The sequence below is a fragment of the Prunus persica genome, chromosome G6, assembly GCF_000346465.2.
Source record: "Prunus persica cultivar Lovell chromosome G6, Prunus_persica_NCBIv2, whole genome shotgun sequence".
Classification (NCBI taxonomy): domain Eukaryota; kingdom Viridiplantae; phylum Streptophyta; class Magnoliopsida; order Rosales; family Rosaceae; genus Prunus; species Prunus persica.
This window is the reverse complement of record NC_034014.1, coordinates 28,433,420-28,454,558: the sequence shown is the minus strand read 5'-3', so window position 1 is coordinate 28,454,558 and position 21,139 is coordinate 28,433,420. Positions and strand designations below refer to the sequence as shown.

Sequence of the window (21,139 nt, the reverse complement as noted above, 5' to 3'; positions counted from 1 at the left end):
CTTTTCTTCACACGTACCATTTACGTGTTTTCAGCCTTTCAATATCCAATAAATCCAACGGGTTAGATTTGAAGCTCCTAATTTGACTGTTATTCTACTTGCATCCTAACCAAAACTAGAAGCAGCCATGGTTAAATAAATAAATAATTCACATGTCACGCGCATCCGCGTAAATTTATAAACCAAAATAATGAATCAACAATACGCGTAAATTCTAGGAACAATTTCACAATATTTATTGCGTTAAAAAGCTAAAAAAAATTGTAACCACTTATATCAAACTCAAATGAAATAAATAAAAAATTATAAATCAGAGAAGCTTCAGGAACCTGGCCCTGCCTTTGCTCCTCTATATATTATTGTTTTGCTCTCCATACCAATTCCCAATTCACAGTTCTCGAGTTCGCAAATCAAAAGAAATATCAAACACTTTCTCTGATTTCAAGTTTCAAGTTTCCAACTCAAGAATTCAATCGTCATGGCGCGCAGGCCTTTGGAGATAACAATCGTCTCAGCCAGCGACCTCAAGGATGTCAATATGTTCTCCAAGATGGACGTCTACGCCGCCGTTTCGGTCTCCGGCGACCCCGGCAACAAGAAGCAGAAGACCCCCGTCGCCAAAGACGGCGGCACAAACCCTAAGTGGAACAACTACTCCATCAAGTTCACTCTCGACGACGCCGCTTTGCTCGACAACCGCCTCACCCTCAACATCGAGCTCGTCTCCGAGAGAAGCTTGGGCGACACCAAAATCGGCTCAGTCCAAATCCCCCTCAAGGAGCTCTTCGACAGCTTGGGCGGCGGTGATTATCAGAAGAAGCAGATCAAGTACGTCGGTTACAGCGTTCAAACTTCCAGTGGGAAGCCCAAAGGATCCATCAATTTCGGGTACAAATTTGGGCATCCCAGGTCAAGCTCCGGGTACTCGCTGGAGAAGCAGAAGCCTAAGCCCAGGTCAAGCTCCGGGTACTCGCTGGAGAAGCAGTACTCGCTGGAGAAGCAGAAGCCTAAGCCCCCGTCTGATTCACGGAATGAATTTGAATTTGAACTTCCCAAGATGAAAATGAAAGAAAGATTCTGAATTTGAACTTCCCAATATGAAAATGGAAGATTCATTTCTCACTTTTTATAATATCGGAAAATAACCAGTGAGATTTTACTTTGTTTTCTTTCTCATGTTTGTTAAAATAAAATTTGTTATTTATATTAAATTAAATTTTAAAAAAATACATTTAATGATACATTGTAAAATAACAGTGAATTTTGTTAAAAATTGGCATAAAAACTTTATAAAAGAAAAATGAAAAGTTTACATGCGAAAGAACATGAGTTGATGATTGAGACAATGTTAACCATTATGCCTTCATTACAATATTTAAACTTTTCTAGCATCCACCAGACACTTCGTAATTCCATTCTTTTGTTATTGAAATTCCAAATCCTTAATCGTCCAAGTTGCAAAGTTCGAAAAGGTGTATAGAAGAATGAGCATTTCAACCAACAAAGCGGTGGAATTGGAACTTATCCTAATTACGATTTTTTTAAATTTTGGGTGGATAAGATCACATCAAACTATTCCTTCTCCCGTAAGCATAAAAAGATCACATCAAAGCAAAGCGGCTGCCTTTTCTTCACACGTACCATTTACGTGTTTCCAGCCTTTCAATATCCAATGTGGGGACTTGTAAAACAGACCCTTTTGTTTAATCCCCACCATCCAATAAATCCAACGGGTTAGATTTGAAGCTCCTAATTTAACTGTTGTTGTACTTGTATCGTAACCAAAACTAGAAGCAGCCATGGTTATGGATTTGTGTTAAATGAATGCATAGCCTAATTAGAAGAAGGCTTCTTTAATTAGGGAGTTGGTGGTGATAATTAAAACAAACTTACCAAATCAACCAGAGGCTTAGAGTCGGCGCTGGTGGAGTGCAATGGAGGAAGAATTTAAGTCGGTAAAAATAAACAGATAAACAGAAACAAGGAAACAAATTTGTCAAACATAATAAGGAAGGGATTTTGAAGAAATATTGAGATTGAAATCGTCTCTCACAGAGCTTTAAATATTTACAGCAAACCATTACCATCTACCTCTTTGTATTCATATAATAATAATAAAAGAATCCAGGAGGGAGAGACAGAGACAAAGATAAAGATTAAATATGGGGATTTGCTGGGGTGCTCTAACTGATAACTCAATACCAACAAGGCCATCTGGAGACAGGTATTTCATTATTATTCATTTTTGTTTACTCTTTTCTTTTCTTTTTCATTGTTGCTCATTAGGTTCCAAATTAGCATCTAAAGTTTCACATGAATAAAATTAGTATTTAAAGTTTAAGAATTTATTATAGATCGTAAAGTTAGGTCAAGATAATGAGTCCGTCCCTTGTACCCATACCCATGTTCGTACCCTTTCTTTCTTATGCAGCTATTCTTGTGTAAAAAGGAAAAATAAGAATTTTATTTTGATTGATACATCTAATTTTAAAGTCGATATCGATATCAATATCAATATGACGTCAGAGGGGGGCTGGCCTTCAATCACTTTGTTTGTTGCTACTCGCATTATGAAGGAAGGCAGGCTTACGCGCCACTTACGTGGTTTCAGCCTTTCTATTCTCTTCTATTCGATGTGAGACTGTGGCGGGCCCCATTCCCCCATTTAACATCTTAATCAGCAAATTGACTTCCTTCCTCTTCCTTAATCAATCTTTTGAAGACTAAACCTAATTAATGACATGGGTAATTTTCCCGTGAATCTTAGCCAAATGGCAAGCCACAAAATAGGATTTTAAGTTCAATTAGGTAACAACAAAATAATACATATACAATTGGGATTTCCTGTCTTTTATTGTGTATCACGCTCCCATATTAAATAAATAAATAAAAATAAAAAACTCACATGTCACGCGCATCCGCGTAAATTTATAAACCAAAATAATAAATCAACAATACGCGTAATGAAAGATTCTTTCTAGGAACAATTTCACAATATTTATTGCGTTAAAAAGCTGAAATAAATTGTAACCACTTATCCAAAACTAAAATGAAATAAATAAAAAATTATAAATTCATAGAAGCTTCACAGAACCTGGCCCTGCCTTTGCTCCTCTATATATATTGTTTTGCTCTCCATACCAACTCCCAATTCACAGTTCTCGAGTTCGCAAATCAAAAGAAATATCAAACACTTTCTCTGATTTCAAGTTTCAAGTTTCCAACTCAAGAATTCAATCGTCATGGAGTGCAGGCCTTTGGAGATAACAATCGTCTCAGCCAGCGACCTCAAGGATGTCAATATGTTCTCCAAGATGGACGTCTACGCCGCCGTTTCGGTCTCCGGCGACCCCCGCAACAAGAAGCAGACGACCAAGACCCCCGTCGCCAAAGACGGCGGCACAAACCCTAAGTGGAACAACTACTCCATCAAGTTCACTCTCGACGACGCCGCTTTGCTCCACAACCGCCTCACTCTCAACATCAAGCTCGTCTCCGAGCGCAGCTTGGGCGACACCAAGATCGGCAAAGTCCAAATCCCCCTCAAGGAGCTCTTCGACAGCTTGGGCGGCGGTGATGATCAGAAGAAGCAGATCAAGCACGTCGGTTACAGCGTTCGAACTTCCAGTGGGAAGCCCAAAGGATCCATCAATTTCGGGTACAAATTTGGGGACAAGTTCACAGTTCCTGTTCCTGAGGCCCATAAGAAAACCCATGAGCCCGTGATGGCTTACCCATCTGGGCATCCCGGGTCAAGCTCCGGGTACCCGCCTGCGGCCCATGCGGGTCCGTATCCGCCTGCCCAAGCTTACCCGTACCCGCCGCCTGGTGGGTACCCACCACCGCCTCATCAGCAGCCGGGTTATGGGTACGCACCACCGCCGCAGGCCGGGTACGGTTACCCGCCTCAGTCAGGCTATGGGTACCCGCCGCAGAAGCCTAAGAGGGGAGGAGGCAACATGGCGCTTGGCATGGGAGCTGGACTGTTGGGTGGTTTGTTGATTGGAGATATGATTGGAGATGTTGGTGAGATGGCTGCCTATGATGCTGGGTATGATGCTGGGTTTGGTGGTGATGACTTTGGCGGTGGCTTTGATTTCTAGTAATTTTTGGTGTTTGGGTTCTGTTTAATTTGTTGGTTTCGGCTTTTATGTAGTTTTAGTTTTATGATGAGTACATACAGATGTTAACGGAGGTTTCAGGGTTATGTCTTCTTGCCTTCTTGCCTTCTTGCGTGTACATGTTTTCAATTCCTATGGTGGATGCCTTTAGATTAGAGTTCATATGCTTTGCACATTTCTTTCTTCTCTGTTCTGGTCACACATGTAAAGTCTCAAACATTGATGAAGAGCACTAAAAGCTTGTGAAAGTAGCGAAAACTAGCAGGCTCCTCCAGGAGAGACTGATGATAAAATTCCCCAATTGTGTGACCAATGCTCCTCTGGTCCTCATAATCATATCACGAATTGCATATACTTGTATGCCATCAACATCACAAGATGTTGCGAGATCAACCTACACCACAGCATCCGATCGTTTTTCCACTCGACATTCTAAAGTTTCCACCAACGAAAAGTCGTCATACTGTGTCAGCAGATGATTTTTTTTATTTCAAATAGTAAGAACAAAACACCCAACCTTTTAATCAGCTGCCTGTACAATGAGTTGAAGAACCCCAAGGGCCCAAAACTAAAGAGGTAGACACCTTTGTACTAATGCATGGCAGGCCCAGAGAGCAATATAACCAGAAAATTTAAGGGAGATTCACTATTATACCCAATATGGGGGCCCAAATTATAAAAATACCCTACATAAAATGGACTTTAGAAACACACCCAAAGCCCATTTACAACATAACAAAAAAGCTTTTAACTTCTTATAAATTACAAAACTGCCATCAATTTCTTAAAACAAGCCCAACCCCAAAATCTCATAAAAATACCCAAAGCACTCAATAGGGCATCAAAGTAATTTAATAATCAATATTAAATTCAATAAGGCCAGCTCTCATTTTTTAGATTTTTTTTGAGTTTGTTTATAGGAATTCAATTTTGTAGGATTTATTTATAATATTAGTGCTAGAAATAGGTATATCACTAAATATCTCAAAATTTAAAGATTGAGTTTTAGTGGATGGTACATATTGATCTCAAAGCAACCATCACTAAAGAATGGAGATGGTTCATAACATGTAGTTCCACAACCAGTGGTTAATAAAATAAATAAGTGCCCAACAATCAACGGCAACCCAGCAACTTCTTTTATACACAAAGCAATATACAGTTTTCTTTGGTAAGAAAAAGGTAGGCAATAAACTCAAGACAATGTTTTACGTGATATGTACGGCACAATGAACAAACCTTCATGCTTGCTCCAAGCATATGTTATTGTTGAAGTTCCAGAAAAAACCAACATCAACTTTCCTTTCCAAACCATTGTTGTGTCATATTACTCGCATGCAATATTTCTCAGCTCACACAAATACTGTAAATAATATCATTAGAGCAGAGACCAAGCATGAGTATAATTTGGTTGTTTCTTAGAACTCACATCCAAATCTTCATGTTTGTACTCCTAAATTGTTCTTACTGAAACCTACTTTTCTCTAATCTTTTATTCTTCTTTCTTTAGAAAAATTAGAAATTTGCTCTCGTACTAAAGAGTACAAATCATGTATAAACTAAATAGCTGATATGTTCTTTGTTTACAAAGCTTACAGTATAATTTGAAAGAGGTAGCCAGGTAAACTCAGCAACAAAGAAAGTAATGAAACTTTGATAAAAGAACAGAACATGTAGTAGAAAGGCTAACAAAACTTGTCATAATCAACTGATAATTATAGCTCCTTGAAATTAAATCCAAAGTGACAAATATAACTTGTTTCATCATCAAGGACAACTATTACTCAATCCACCATCTAAATACTTTACAAACACTTACTTAGCAAAGCCTACCAATAACCAAAGAGAATTCAACTTATGCCAGAACATTAATACATCAAAAATCCATCTTAAATATCAATTTGATATATGATAAGAACAAACAACTTTTTATCAGTCAATGAGTCAAATTAAACACAGTAACATACTCTTTCTCTTTCTAGGTGTCTGCATTCTAGCGCTGAATGTTAAGCATCTGCTTAGCCTCAAGTCTGCTCCTCCAACAATCCATCACTAGTATACTTGCTCAGCAGCTCCTTCTTCTTCTTCTCCAGCACCATCTTCTCAATCTCCTTATCGTCACCACAAACTCTTTCTCCCTCTCACTCCTCTCTTGTAATTCCCTTTCTCTCTGCCTCTCCTCCTCAACCACCTCCTCTTCCTCTCAAACAAAACCTCCTTCGCCTTGGCCACCGACACCACCTCCCCACTCTTCACCGCCCTCCTTGCCTCTTTCCTTATCTCCTCCATCCGTTTCCACTCCGCCGGAGCCTCAACCTTCTCCAGAACCCCATCCTCATCGTCTCTATACCCATAATAGCTCGCATCTATCCTTTTGTATATATCGTACCTCGTCCTCCGCTTTCTCAGCTCCGGCGGCTTCTCGAAAAGCTCTCTGACTCCCCGCAACTTCTTCGCCGCGCCGAAATACCGATACCCAGGGCCGCGGCCGCTAGTGTTTGGGACGTTGATGATGTTGCCATCGAGGTCCGTCATCTTAGGGGCGTGTTTCGCGTAGTTAGGACCTCCGAGCTCAACAATTCGTCGTTCCCAGTGAACTTTCTCTCGTATGAGCTTGTTGATCTCGTCGTTGAGGTCGCGGAGACGGTGCTCGCCGAGCTCTTCGTTTTGGATCTCGGCGACTTTTCAGCCAATCTCTCCCATGATTTGCTGCCGCCTTTTGGAGGCCTCGGCGAGGTCTCGGCATTCGGAGGCCAGGTATGGGCGTCGCTCTTTTGGCTTCTTCTTCTCTTCGGCTTTGAGTGTGATGAATCGATTGAGCATTGAATGCGCTTTCTCTTCGTTACGAGCCATTGCGATTTGCTGCGAATTGTTCAACCAAGCGTTGGGGAAATTCCGTTAAACCCTAATTGAACCAGTGTATTTGGAATTGGGGCTTTTTGCTCAACCTCGATACTCAAATAACGGGGGCTCTCGCCGCCTCTTGCTGCTAAAATTCACAGCTTGATTTTTTTCACTTTTTCTCCTTTCCTAAATAGGAAAGTATTAACGACAGAATTTTAAAAAAGAAGGTTTTTTTGACGGTTGGTTTGACGTATTTACTCACGGTTGGATTTAGATTTATCATTCACTATTGATAATGAATCAAGTTTCCACTAAATGAGAATTCTTAGTGAAAATCTACTCCTCTCATAAACACCCTAATCAACTAAAACCTAGTGTCCAATGAAAAAAAAACTGAAAACATAAGTGAATTGAAAATAATTATATGCACACAAGGTAAGGGCTTAAGTTTTTTTTCCGAAGAATTGTAGGTCAAATGATTAAGAGCATTTATCCATGCATCCCACACTCGTTTAATTGCCCCCTCCCCCAATATAGGCTTTTTTAGTCTTTATAATTTTAAAGCTAGCAAGTCAAATTCAATAACAAAACAAACAAACAAAGTTTACGATAATATTCAGAATTTTCTATAACAAAATAAATGTGTATTACTAAATCAAATAGGCATGGACTTGTCAAAATTTTCAAAAACCAAATATGCTTAGGCTTTGTTAAAGATATAAGCATGATAAATTAGTATTTAAGTGGTGTTCATAGAAAAAATTGGATTGCATTCCAAAAAGAATTAGAAAATATATATATTTTGGCATAAGCTGTAAATACAGCTTGGACAAATACACAACCCATAATCCAAAAATATCTTTCAAAGTTTATGGTGTGCAGCAAAACCCTCCCAAAAAAATAAATATTAAAATAGGTCAAAATAAATAAAAACCCCAAGTCCTGCCTACCTCCACCGCCACCGAGTTTCATGAGGCCATGACCACCATCTCCTCCTCCCCTGATTTACTCACCACGCCCCAAATGGCACACCCACAGCCTCTCCATGCAGCCTCCGAGCCCGAACCCGACGACTCTTCCTCTCTCTCCACCCAAAACACAAGTCCATGCCCAAACCCGAACCCGACCCAAATCCCCACCCTCCTCCACCTCTCCTTCAACCAGGACCACGGTTGCTTCTCCGTCGCCACCGACGTCGGCTTCCGCGTCTACAACTGCGACCCCGTCCGCGAGATCTTCCGCCGCGAATTCGGTCCAGGTGGCGGCCTCGGGATGGTCCAGATGCTCTTCCGCTGCAACGTCCTCGCCCTTGTCGGCGGCGGACCCGACCCGCTCTACTCGCCCAACAAGGTCATGATTTGGGAGGACAACGAGTCCCGTTGCATCTGCGAGCTCTCTTTCCGGTCCGAAGTCAAAGGGGTCAGGCTCCGCCGTGACCGAATCGTCGTCGTTTTGGTCCAGAAGGTTTTCGTCTACAATTTCACTGACTTAAAGCTCCTGCATCAAATTGAGACCATCGCCAACCCCAAAGGACTCTGTGAGGTCTCGAACTTGTCGGGTCATCCGGTACTGGTGTGCCCGGGGCTCCAAAAAGGTCAAGTTCGGATCGAGAATTACGGGTCAAAGCGAACCAAGTTTGTAATAGCCCACGATTCCAGGCTCGCGTGCTTGGCGCTCACGCAGGACGGTCGGCTGCTAGCCACGGCCAGTAGTAAAGGCACTTTGATCAGGATTTTCAATACTTTGGATGGTTCATTACTTCAAGAGGTATTTAAATTTTAATTATTTTTCTTAATGTTCTGTGAAATTGTGTTTTTGGGTGCTGCCATGTCTATTTGTATGAACTAAGAATCAAGCTTTAGTTGAATCTGTGACAAAGTTGTCAGTGTCTGTTCATCCGGGTTTTTGATTTCATTGAATATATATATGTGTGTGTGTGTTTGTGTAGTTTTGCTCATTAGTTTGGTTGGCAATGGCATAACTTTGCCAAAGCTAGGTTTTTGGGAAGCAATTTGTCTCAGAAAGGTGACTGGGATTCATGCTTGGTTGAGGTTTTAGGTTTTTGCAGGGTATATTTGGATATGATGCCACCATATTCTGTTGAATACTTGGTCTTTATAACTACTCTGCACAAAAATTTATTAACTTTTGTGGTAATTTAGTAACATTAATGTTTAAGGAATTACTTGGTATTTTATGTAGGTAAGGAGAGGAGCAGACAGAGCAGAGATTTACAGTCTTGCTTTTTCTTCTACTGCTCAATGGTTAGCTGTCTCAAGTGATAAGGGCACTGTCCATGTTTTCAGCCTAAAGGTTGATTCAGGATCCTTGGCAAACAATAGATCATGCAGTGCATCAGAAATCAGTCCTCCTAATCCTTCCGGCATTTCATCTCTCTCTTTCATGAAAGGTACGTAATTTGTTGCCAAGTTTATCTCTGAGGCACCATAGATAAACTGTAACGTCAATTTGTAAATGACTCGTAGTTGTGTATCTTGATCTTGGTCTTTCAACCTTGTTCTGGGTTTATCTTTTGCAGGTGTGTTGCCAAGGTATTTCAGCTCAGAATGGTCAGTGGCTAAATATCACTTGCAGGAAGGTTTGCAGTACACTGTTGCCTTTGGACACCAGAAGAACACAGTCGTGATTCTTGGCATGGATGGAAGGTAACTGAATGCGATATTGTTTGTTCTTTTTGCAAGTCCCCGTTTTCTAAGTCTATTGATTCCATGGAGCTGCCTTCAACTAGAATGTTCCTTATTTTATTTAGATTGTTGGAGTCTACTTTTCTTTTCTTTTCTGTTTCCGAAGATTAACTGTCTAATGAAATCATCGGATTGCGAATGCAGCTTCTATCGTTGCCAATTCGACCCTGTAAATGGAGGAGAAATGACTCAGCTGGAATATTATAACTTCTTGAAGCCAGAAGAAACTTTTTGAAGTGGTGTAAATATTTTGTTTTTGGTAGCACCTTTTTATGTTATGCCTTTTTCCTTCTTTAAATTATTTAGGGTATTGAAATACATTGTAAATATTCGAGGAAATGAGAATATGCTAGAGATCGGTATCGGGGTTACACATATATAACAGTTATATTATGTATCAATGAAATTAGTTGCAGTGATCAACAATTTTTTGTCTCCAAATTTCGGATCGCCTTTAGTTCAATTCGACTTTATGCATCTATTCTATATGGTCCATTTCTGCCAAATATACTGTTAGATAAATTATTGCAAATAAAATTTGATAGAAGTCCACGTTAGATAGTTGGAGTAAAAGAGACCCATACAAGTTCAAGGGTTAAATTTTGGAGATGATATCTCCTTGTTGCTCGTATGCAAGTTACAACGAACACAAGGCTTCCATTCCATGGGAGAATGAGAAATTTTAGAAAGTAGACACCAAATTTCAAACTAATTCACCTCAATATCACCAGTATCTTTCAAAGGTAACATTAACTACTAACTAGCTGGATATATGCATTCGCTCTTCTTTCCAGTCACAGAATTACAGGAACCAAACCAACAACAAACTATCTTGAAAACAAAAGCTTGTCATTCACATATCTGAATTCGACTCCTCTGCAGTTACAGTTAAAGTCAACTCATCTCTTGCTCTTTTCACAACTACCTTGATGGGCACCCCAACTCGGTCTCCCATTATTTCAATGATCTGTCACAATTTCACCAACTTTGATGAACATTTTTTAACAAATTATTACAAATCTAGTCATTTGCTAAATTGGTAAATTCGATACACTTTGCCAATATAGCATTCACTCAAAGAAGTTCATGGAAATAATAGTATAGTAAGGGTTCCAGTACCTCCTTAATGCTTTCAACAGCCTTTCCATCAAATTCAATAACAACATCACCAGGACGGAACCCAGCACGTTCAGCAGGTGACCCAGGAGTTACCTAGACGATCAAAAGGTAAATTATTTGACAAGTGATCCAGCCATGTTTAACAGTCAAACAATAACACGTTCATTCCAATGGGTGCACAATGAAGAAGTAAAAGTGAAATTATGCTGATGCATATCTAGTGAAAAAGCTCAAGTTGCAATAAACTTGTGTGTTATTTGTTGAATACCAACTATCCTTAACAGCCTGGTTTTCATATTTGTGCATCACATACCCACTTAGAAAAGACTGATAGATATCAAGGTAGAAAAAGCAATGAAATACACAACTAAGGCACTCTTACGAGATTAGACTAGGAAGCCATTTAAAAGTCATTGCAATTCTTTAACTGCCAAAGGATGGCATCTAGATGTACTTTCCACCTCTGATACATTCAACTACTATTTGGATACATATGTACAAGATTGGGGAAGGAAGCAACTATATACATACCATGGGGACAAGAATCCCTTTCTTCACATTTGGGAATGTAGGATCTCTTTCTTTAAGCTGGGTGATGATCATCTCATTGAGATCAATCATCTTCAATCCAATCCAAGGCCGGACAACCCTCCTGCTGAACATGACTAATTAGTTTCACATATATTATCTTAAAAGAAACCAAATTATCAAAGAAGTGTATCACATAAAACTATTTGCACATGCTAAAACAAAAACATACCCATTTCTCTTGAAATGGTCCAGAATTTTGGTGACCGAATCAATCGGTACAGCAAAACTCAATCCATCAGCAGCAAGTACTTTCATAATATTAACACCAATCACCTCTCCGTCAATATTAACTAAAGGCCCCCCAGAATTTCCCTGCAACACTCAGGTCATGTACCCAAAAAAAAAAAGAGCCAAGTTTTAGGCACAATTCAAAGTCATTATCGAGAGAGAGAGAGAGAGAGAGAGAGAGAGAGAGAGAGAGACCGGATTGATTGCGCAATCCGTCTGTAAATACTCTCTCCGCAATCCACCAAGACCCAAATCAGTGCTTTTACGGTCAACACAACTGCATTAAAGGGAGAAACATGATGATAAACACCAAAAATACATGATATAGTAAAATGGTCAAAGAAAAATTAAAGGCTTGAAATTGTGCATTTTTATGTGTGCGTTGCTAGGAGTTTAATTTGATAACTGGTAGACAAAAAAGATACCAACTCTCTATTACTGAAAACTAATTTACCTTACAATACCAGATGTGACTGTATTCTGAAGCGAAAGTGGACAGCCAACAGCTATCACACAATCCCCAGGCTGAAGCTTGCTTGAACTGCCGAGCTTTGCTGTTGGTAGTGGAGTTTTAGAATTGATCTTTACAATAGCAACATCGGATTGTAAATCCGCATTGACCACAGTACCCTCAAATGTTCGACCATCTTGCAAAGTGACATGAACCTGTATCAAGTTGAACTGAACATCAATCCTTGAAGATTGATATATTTTCCTAAAAGCCTGCCCTGAAAACCTATTGCATTTCTTAACTCAGTCTTACCAGTTACCCTATATTTGTACTTTGAAATATATGCCCTTCTATGTGTACCAACAGAGTCCCCAAGGGAACTAGTACAGAACAGTCATTATGATATTTTAAATTATGAGAATTGGGATAATGTTTCTAACCTTCCCTTTTGATGAAGCTCTCAGCCCATGAAAATCAACCACAGCATGAGCACACGTTAAAATCGTACCATCCTGGTTAATAATAGTTCCGGAGCCCATACCCTTTCCAGGACTGATCCCAAATTCACCTACACAGTTGACAAACAAAGCATCATTGTTAATTTCTCGATACAATACAACTGTCTCAAAACAAAAATGAAAAATCCCAAAATGTATTTTTACCCTGTGGAGCAGATACGTTGACAACAGCAGGACCAACCTTAGCAGCCGCTTTTGCAAAAGAATCTCTGCCCAAACATCCACTACATGTCTTTGGTATCTCTCCAGCTGCTGAGACACCAGAAACATCCTTGCTTATATCTGATGATGGAACCGAACTATTTCCCAGAGAAAACAGTGGAACCGATAGCTCTGATTGCCATGGAAGCCACAGCGATTCGCGCAATGGCGCAGGGAGTGACACTGATGCCGTGTAATCTAAAATCCAATTCATACTTAATGACTGATTATTATAGTTAATCAATCAGAAATGCATTATTTTTTAGAATCAAATTAAAAATGTGAATCTCGATCTGGATCGATCAAACGTTTGACATTTTTTTAACTGGGTTAGAAACCAAGCAACGAAAACCCAACATTTGATTTCTCGTTTCCTCATTCATCCAGCAACAAAAAAATGTTTGCCCAAAAACAGGAAGAGAAAAATTCACTTCGGATCAAAATAAAAGCTTTGAACTTACCGGAATTTCTGTTGCCGTTGGCGTACAATAAAACCGACCCTGCAGCGGCGGAAATGGCCACAATCCGGTTGGGGGTTGAAAGTTTTCTCTGCCGGAATCAGATGCGAAAGTAATAAGTTTCTAACGAAAGCTAATAAATTTAAAAATGAATTCCAATCAGATTGCGAATACCAGAAAATGGTTCATGAGTAAAACGAAACGAAGGCTTGAATGAGTAAAATGTACTAGAAGTTCTGAAACGCAAGGTACACAAAAACCCAAGCTAAAACCCCTTCTTTGATGACGGTGTCTCAAATCTCAGACCAAAGGTTGAAGTGTTATTATTGGTCAGAGACCAAAGATGAAGTTCAAATGGGCTTTGCAGTTGGAATTACACAGCCCAAATCCTAATCGGGTACCGAGAATTGGAGCACAAATAAAAAGACCAAACCTTTTGGGCGTTGTGGGTTGTGTTGTGTGCTCTTTGGTTTTGACTTTTCCTAAAAGAAATCAGATCTTCGACTCAAAAAATTGATGTAATATGTTCCTATTTTTATTTTTACAATGGATATTATAAACTATTCTAATATACGGGAGGAGGTTCGAATTCGGATGCAGTGGGGTGAGTACACTGTATTGGCCAAGTGGCCTAACTCATATTTGTGAATGTAAGTATTGATTTGAAGATTGGATTTCAATTGCATTCACAAAATAAGAAATCTTTCCATTTGATATGAGGATTTGCATTCCAAATTTCAATTGATCACCATAAGAAGATTGCATTTATATTTCATTCACAAAATAAGAAACTTCCCATTGAAGTTTCTTTCAGATATACCCAACCCACTATCAGTTTCCATTTGTGCACTACTCTGACTAAAGAACCTTTCATTCCTATAGTTCCCTACTGACATTTACGTAGTTGCTGATACAGCAGAAACACCAGAAGAGGGGCTTGAGGCCTCCTCCTTGGGTGGTGAATTGGGAGACGCATTGTCGGCGACATCCGAAGCGGCGTCGTTTGCCTCATTCCCAAAGTCGGGAGCATCTTCTACAGCAGCAGAAAAAGACGATTTGTTCGTGGTGGGATTGACGAGCTTGGGAGCCTTGGAAGAGGCTTTGGACGACGTCGTCTCCTTTGGAAGCAAAACTGGGTTTATCTGCGGAAGCACACCGCCACTGGCTATGGTCACTCCTTTCAAAAGCTCCTCCAGCTCCTCGTCGTTTTTCACTGCCAATAGCACGTGCCGCGGGCTGATCCGAGTCTTCTTGTTGTCACGTGCCGCATTCCCCGCCAACTCCAGAACCTGACCGATTAATTTGTGATTTAATGATATAATTACAGAAACAGAAATCAAACAATTGTAATAAAAATGTCAGTTTTCTTTTCATTTCCTTCCTTTTCTCAACAACCAAACAAGAAAGAGAAACACGTCCATGATCAATTCTTCCAAACAAAAAACACAAGGATCAGATATCAAGAGAAAATCAAAACGGAAGTAATATCAGACGCAACAATCAGATCATGTAAAAATTATTTCGATAAAACAAGTTAAAATGCTTAGATCTGAGATATTGCGGATCAGAAAAATCACCTCAGCAGCCAAATATTCAAGAACAGCAGCCATGTAAATCGGAGCCCCGGTTCCGATCCGATCGGCGTAGCGACCAGCTTTCATGAAACGGCAGATCCGACCCACCGGAAATTGAAGCCCAGCTCGGGCCGACTTTGACACTGCCTTCTTCCTCCCTCCGCCTATTCTTCCTCTGAACCCCTTCGCGGTTTCCATTTTTCTCTCAAGACTAGGGTGGTAAAACGATTCGTTTAGGAGGGAAAGTGCGAGAGTTTCGAACCGCTGGGATTTGAAATCACGTTGGCGTAATTTGGTAGGCAATATTTTATAGGGGAAAAGAAAATGCCACGATGGCAATTTGCGAGTTTCCGTTTATGCCTTTGACATGTGTTTCGGAGCAAGGGCAACGAGACTGAGTGATACGTGGCAGGCCATGGATTTCAATTGAGTCAGGTTTGGATACTACCAAGCTCCATCCGTGGGTTTGGGTGAATGGAGTAAATTTATTTTTGTAACCATGTCACTCACCTATATCATATAATTATATTCTAATACCACACAATAATTTCTGTCAGAAATAATAATTGTCAGTTTTGGAAATTTCAAATCTCACATTAAGGAGATTTCAAAAATACACAAAACATGAAATTTCCGATTATGCCATCCACATTTTCATTTGTGCAATAACTACTACACGAGAAAAACAAAACTAGGCCCTAAAGATCCCTACTGACATTATTTATATGTTGTCATTGAAAACGACATGCGTTTTAGGCCTTCTTGGGAGACTTGGGAGACTTGGGAGACTTGGGCGCCTTCTCAGCAGCTTCAGAAGACGCATTGGAGGTCTTCTTTGGAAGCAGCACTGGGTTTATGTTTGGGAGCACACCACCGCTCGCTATGGTCACTCCTTGCAAAAGCTTTCCAAGCTCCTCGTCGTTTCTCACTGCCAATAGCACGTGCCTTGGGTTTATCCGAGTCTTCTTGTTGTCACGTGCCGCATTCCCCGCCAACTCCAGCACCTGATTTCAAAACGCCACCACCAATTAATAAGTAATTAATAATCAAAGAAACAAAAATCAAATCTCATTTTCCTTATTTTCCTTATTTTTCTCAAAATCCAAACAGCAAAAGAAAACACAATCGCACAAAACAATCAGATCTTATTGAGAAGTTTTTACGAGAAACGCATTTCGAGAAGGGGAAAAAGATGTAAAATGCTTAGATCTGAGAAACTTGGACCATGAAATTACCTCAGCGGCGAGATATTCGAGAACGGCGGCGAGGTAAATCGGAGCCCCGGTGCCTGTTCGCTGGGCGTAGCGACCCTTTTTCAAGAAACGGGCTATCCGACCCACTGGGAATTGGAGCCCCGCTTTGACCGACTTCGACACGGACTTCTTTCTCTCTCCGCCTTTTCTTCCTCCGGCGCCCTTGGTGACCTTAGCAGCTTCCATTCTCTCTCAGATTTTAGAACTGAAAATAAAATTTTGTTGCGGAGGGAAAGTTGGATTGTTTTGAAGCGCTTGGATTTGAATTTGGCAAAAATACTTTGGTGGGTTGTGTTTTATAGTGGGGTGTGCCACGTTGACGATCCGTGTGCTTGTGTTTTAGCCAATTGGATTGTTTTGAAGTGAAGCGATGGGTGTGAGATTTGATGGTGATCAACGGCTGTGAGTGAAGACACGCTAGCAATCCGCGACTTCTGGATTTTGGAGAGTAGTTGGGGCATTAACTTTGCCTTGGGACCAAATATATTATTTTAGGGAGGTGATTTGCCATTTTTTCATTTACACATACTCTCTTTTGCTTTTTAATATTTTTTAAGGTTATTTACTCAAATGGTCCTCAAATTTATATTCAAATTGTATTTTGGTCTCTCAATTAAATTATTTATTCAAATGATCTATTAACTCTTTATTAATCAACACATTTGTCTTATCGTTATATTTTCTGTTAAATTTAGTCATGTGAGCTCATTCTACATTTATGGAGATAAATAAGACTTTGACAACCAAAAAAATAAAAATATATGATTAAAAATTAAGAAAAACTACATAAAACCCCTGAAATGATATGGTCATTTTCAGGTTCATACCCAACTTTAGAGACATTTACGAGTATATACTCAAACTTCCGAAAAACCTACAAATTACCCTATACATTACATAAATGCTGACGTGTCAAAAGTGAGATCTATTTTTTAATGATATGGACTTCCAAGTGGACTAAAAATTAATAAAAAAATTTATTTTGTTGTTTAAATTATTTTTAAAAAATTAAGTCAAATCTATATTTTAAAAAAAAAATTAAGACCTAAAAAAACCCAACCTCCGTCAGCTTACCCTCTGCACCACCGCACCACCCTCTCTACTTTCCTTCATCACCACCCTCACTGGAACGCCAACAAAACCAAATTCACCATCATCATCGTTAAACCCAAACCCATCACCAAAACCATCCTTAAACCAAAACCCAGCCATCACCAAGTCCTCCAAATAGGTTATTGTTTGATTGATTTGTTTCTTTTCTATTTGAGTATCAAGGATCTGTTTGTGCGGACCCAAACTCACTTAGAGCAACTCTAGTGTGCCGGGGCAAAGGGGGGGTTTGGCCCAAAACGGCCTTCCAGCAGACAAACGTTGCACGGGCTGCTGACGTCAACGATGACGTCAGCAATCAAAAAATAATTTTAAAAAATCTAAAAAAATACTAAACTTTTCAGAATTTTTTTAAAATAAATACTTAGTCATATTTTTCACTTTCCATACCAAAACTCTATACAAATTCCTCTCCTCATATCTCGTGTGAATAGTGGTTGCCATGACAATAGGTGGAAACACACTTTGCATTTTGAAAGGGCAGCCACTATTCACATGAATAGTAGCTGCCCTAACCCCCATTTGCCATGACAAAGGGCAAATGGTGGAGTTGCTCTTAGGAGACAAACAGCGTTCGACTGGTGGAGCACTCCAAGTCGAGGTCGCATGGTTGGCGAGCGAGGACAAGGCCATGTCAAGGTTGCTCTACAAGAGGAAATTTCAGCAGCACCCCTAACCCCCGCCTTTCTCTCTCTCCCACCCTGTAGCCACCATCTTCCCCAAATATTCAAAACGTAAATCTAATTAACCCCACATATTCAAAAATATTCATAAAACCCATTGAAAAATAAACGAACTTCAGGCAAATTTATTAGATTTGGTGTGTGGCATGTGATTGACTGGATTTGGTGGATAGGAGGGCAGTTGGATTTAGGCTAGGATGAAAGATAGGGTCGCTGGTTCGCTGGGTTAGGAGCAAGGTCTAAAATATCAAGAGTTTCGAAAATATCGGTGGTCCAAAAACACGGATATATCGATGGAAATATCGAGAAAATATCGATATCGATAAAAATTGAATAAAAATCACGGAAATTGTGAGAAAAACTTAGAAATTTTTATTGAAACTTTAGAGGATGTTTATTTAGTCAATTGTCTATTATTTTATCACAAAAAACTGGAATAAAATGCATGGCATGGTGGGTTAGAGTGATTTAAGTTGATTATGTAGCGACCTGACAAACACCATGTCTTTAGAAAATATGTAGTAATTAGTGAAAGAAAATCAAACACACCACAATTTTTTAGTTATATTAATTTACTACAATATATTGCATATGATAAGATATATGAGCTTGACAAAATATATATATATATATATAAGTAACTTACTACCACATAGAAAAGAATTCCTATTAAAGTTAAAACTTAGTATCACATATAATGAACAATATTAAAACTCAATAGTGAATAATAATACAACTCCATAATATATAACCACAAAAAAAAAAAAAACCTCCATAATAAAATAATAAATAAAATTAAACATATGCCTAAATTTATCATTAGGGATTTTTTTTTTTAATAAATGAAAATTTATCCTAGATAATATTTTAAGGCCATATAAATATTACACGTCATAACATTAAACAGATGCCTAATTTAAACATAATAAAATAATATTAGGAATTTTTTTTTCTAAATGGAAATTTATCCTAGATAATATTAGCTTGCAAAACTTTTAAGACCATATAAATATTACACGTCGTAACATTGTTAACAAATTGATTCGCAGCGTGTTGGATAAGGCCCAGTAGATGGATGGGATTGAGAGTGGTTCGAATCCCCTTGTTGGCAAAAGCACCATTTCTCAACAAATTTCATGTATTTTTCAGTTGTTTGGCTAACGAATGGACTAAATTATAAGGTTTTCAGGAGTTTGAGTGTGTATTCGTAAATGTTTCTAAAATTGAGTATGAACTTGAGAATGACCCTATAGTTGAGGGGGTTTTATAAAGTTTTTCTAAAAACTAATACAAAAATTTCTTTATTTTTTAAAATAATTAAAAACTATAAAAGAATAAAAAAGAACAAAAAGTAACTCCATAAAAAAAAAAAAGGTCCAACAATGTTCCATGGTGGGTCTGCAACTCTTGGCAAACAGATTGAGGAAAAAGCCACAGACCCATGCCGCAAATCCACTACTTGTTTCTGCTACCTCTGTTTCACACCTTCAAAGTGAGGATGTGAGCACTCTCTCTCTCTCTAAACTAACCAAGAGCCTTGCAGCCCCTAAAGTTTGAAGAGAGAAAAAGAGGGAGAGAGGAGGGGATAAGTGGAGAAAATTGGAGTAGGAAAATCAGCTTCCTTATTTTAAGCATGATAGGTTAATTTAGTGGATCAAGTATAAAAACTCAACTTCGTGATTTCCAATTCAATTTATGACGCAGATTATTGAATGGAAATGCTAAATTCCCATTTATACTTTAATTCGTATTTTCCATCTTCACTCCTCTCAATTTGCTTTGGAATTTTAAGGGAATTTTCGTGTCTACTTTACGACCTACTAAAATAGTAACTCATGTCTCATTCTCGAAAAAATATCAATTGTGAGTGTATTTGTATCTCTCATCGCGTTAATACAATGAAATATGCATACATAAGTGGAGTTCTTGCCCCATACTCGCTCTCATCTCATTCCTATCCTAGGGCCTATGAAGATGTTACTCTGTGATTATGGAATGATAAAAAAGCTTTCTAATAATGATCCTTACCCCCAACGCATTTTCCTTCTTTTTTTTTTTTTATCAAACCATCCCATTAAGAGTTAGAGCTTTGCGACATGAATGACACGAAAAGTTCTCATTCCTAAATGAATTTGAAAGAAAATTGTAACCCAAGAAGAATATGAACCTGTAAAGTTATTGAACGGATTGTATTAACAAATAAAATTCTTTGAGCATTCCTCACAACATAAACTTCTTGGACCATATAGCTTATGCATGAAATTTTTTGAACCATTGGTATTTGGGAATGCAATCAGAATGATTACAATGTCCCCTCTAATTAATTGTTCCTTAACCTGACTCTGCTGCCATGACTATAAGCTGATCACTTGGGAAAGAAGTAATGATCTTCATTTGCAACCTCCTCAAATTAGCAGCAAATTCCAATGCTTCCCTCATGGTGGCCCGAGCACCGGCCAAGGCATCCTCCAGCTCCTTATTTATCAAGTAAAATGAGCATATCTGGCTTAGAATTCGGTCATGCCTTTCTTGAAACCTCGCTGCCCTCTCTTCAGCTTGCTCCAGTGCTTCATTAACAATCCTTAATTTTTCTGTTGTGACTTGTTGCATGTGCCATTTCTTTATATTCGGCACGAAGAAGAAGATGGAGGAAGAGAAACCGATTACGGCGAAAATTACATGACTGAAATCCATGGAGATCATGTTAATTATTTTGTTGTAGTCTTTGAAGAGGTGCACATGTAATAAGAAGAATGGAAGAAAGGAACATAACTGAGGGGAGCCTAGATTACATTACATATATATTCTTTCCTTTAATTATGTGGGTTTGTCATATAACTCAATAAGGGAATATTCTTTGCGTTTTTCTTTTGTTTTGCCTGCCAATTTAAAGGAAACTTTCATCTCTAACAAAAATGGGTGACAATGATGTGTAAAATAACTGAACGAGATGAAGCCAAATAAAAGGTAAATGTGATATAAACTCCTAATGAAGCCAAAGGGTACATTTTAAAAAGAATGCGCATCCAGGGAATCGAACCCTGGTCAGTACCGTGGGAGGGTACTATGATACCACTACACCAGATGCGCTTGTTGTTCATAACTAATTTACTATATATAAATACTACCACATAAAAATTGGTGAAAGTAGAAATCACTTGAAAATGTGATAAATAATCACTATTCTTATTTATTTTTAGTTTTTTATATTAAGATTTAAGATATATTTACAATAATAATGGTGCAATTTTAGACATTTACTATATGATTTTTCTTTTTCTTC

At 38.8% G+C, this 21,139-nt stretch overlaps 6 protein-coding genes, 1 non-coding gene and 1 pseudogene across 8 annotated transcripts; 3 read left to right on the top strand and 5 right to left on the bottom strand.

Moving 5' to 3' along the window:
- On the top strand, positions 284–1,212 carry LOC18772628 (protein SRC2). Its single transcript, XM_007208631.2, has one exon. The coding sequence runs from the start codon at positions 479–481 to the stop codon at positions 1,079–1,081; it is 603 nt and encodes a 200-aa protein (XP_007208693.1). The 5' UTR covers positions 284–478; the 3' UTR covers positions 1,082–1,212.
- Positions 3,096–4,350, top strand: LOC18773174 (protein SRC2). Its single transcript, XM_007205612.2, has one exon. The coding sequence runs from the start codon at positions 3,243–3,245 to the stop codon at positions 4,101–4,103; it is 861 nt and encodes a 286-aa protein (XP_007205674.1). The 5' UTR covers positions 3,096–3,242; the 3' UTR covers positions 4,104–4,350.
- Positions 5,817–7,557, bottom strand: LOC18772272 (annotated as a pseudogene).
- LOC18772256 (autophagy-related protein 18a) lies at positions 7,719–10,111 on the top strand. Its single transcript, XM_007205220.2, has 4 exons — positions 7,719–8,732; positions 9,168–9,375; positions 9,505–9,631; positions 9,815–10,111. Exons 1-4 carry the CDS (start codon positions 7,944–7,946, stop codon positions 9,903–9,905), a joined length of 1,215 nt encoding a protein of 404 aa, XP_007205282.1. The 5' UTR covers positions 7,719–7,943; the 3' UTR covers positions 9,906–10,111.
- On the bottom strand, positions 10,308–13,620 carry LOC18772880 (putative protease Do-like 14). 2 transcript variants are annotated; one of them, XM_020566052.1, is made up of 10 exons: positions 13,411–13,620; positions 13,240–13,327; positions 12,722–12,976; positions 12,500–12,627; positions 12,063–12,274; positions 11,804–11,885; positions 11,550–11,692; positions 11,321–11,444; positions 10,790–10,882; positions 10,308–10,637 (listed from the first exon to the last, which is right to left on the bottom strand). In XM_020566052.1, exons 1-10 carry the CDS (start codon positions 13,423–13,425, stop codon positions 10,524–10,526), a joined length of 1,254 nt encoding a protein of 417 aa, XP_020421641.1. In that variant the 5' UTR covers positions 13,426–13,620; the 3' UTR covers positions 10,308–10,523. The 2 variants fall into 2 exon arrangements, with proteins under 2 accessions (XP_020421641.1, XP_007205262.1); XM_007205200.2 differs by having other exon boundaries at positions 11,321–11,441.
- Positions 13,894–15,266, bottom strand: LOC18773005 (histone H2A, sperm). Its single transcript, XM_007205881.2, has 2 exons — positions 14,814–15,266; positions 13,894–14,525 (listed from the first exon to the last, which is right to left on the bottom strand). The coding sequence occupies exons 1-2, from the start codon at positions 15,006–15,008 to the stop codon at positions 14,133–14,135; spliced, it is 588 nt and encodes a 195-aa protein (XP_007205943.1). The 5' UTR covers positions 15,009–15,266; the 3' UTR covers positions 13,894–14,132.
- On the bottom strand, positions 15,345–16,332 carry LOC18775301 (histone H2A.1). The gene is made up of 2 exons (XM_007206017.2): positions 16,046–16,332; positions 15,345–15,814 (listed from the first exon to the last, which is right to left on the bottom strand). Exons 1-2 carry the CDS (start codon positions 16,247–16,249, stop codon positions 15,563–15,565), a joined length of 456 nt encoding a protein of 151 aa, XP_007206079.1. The 5' UTR covers positions 16,250–16,332; the 3' UTR covers positions 15,345–15,562.
- Positions 20,876–20,946, bottom strand: TRNAG-CCC. The gene has a single exon. It is a non-coding gene; the product is annotated as a tRNA-Gly (tRNA).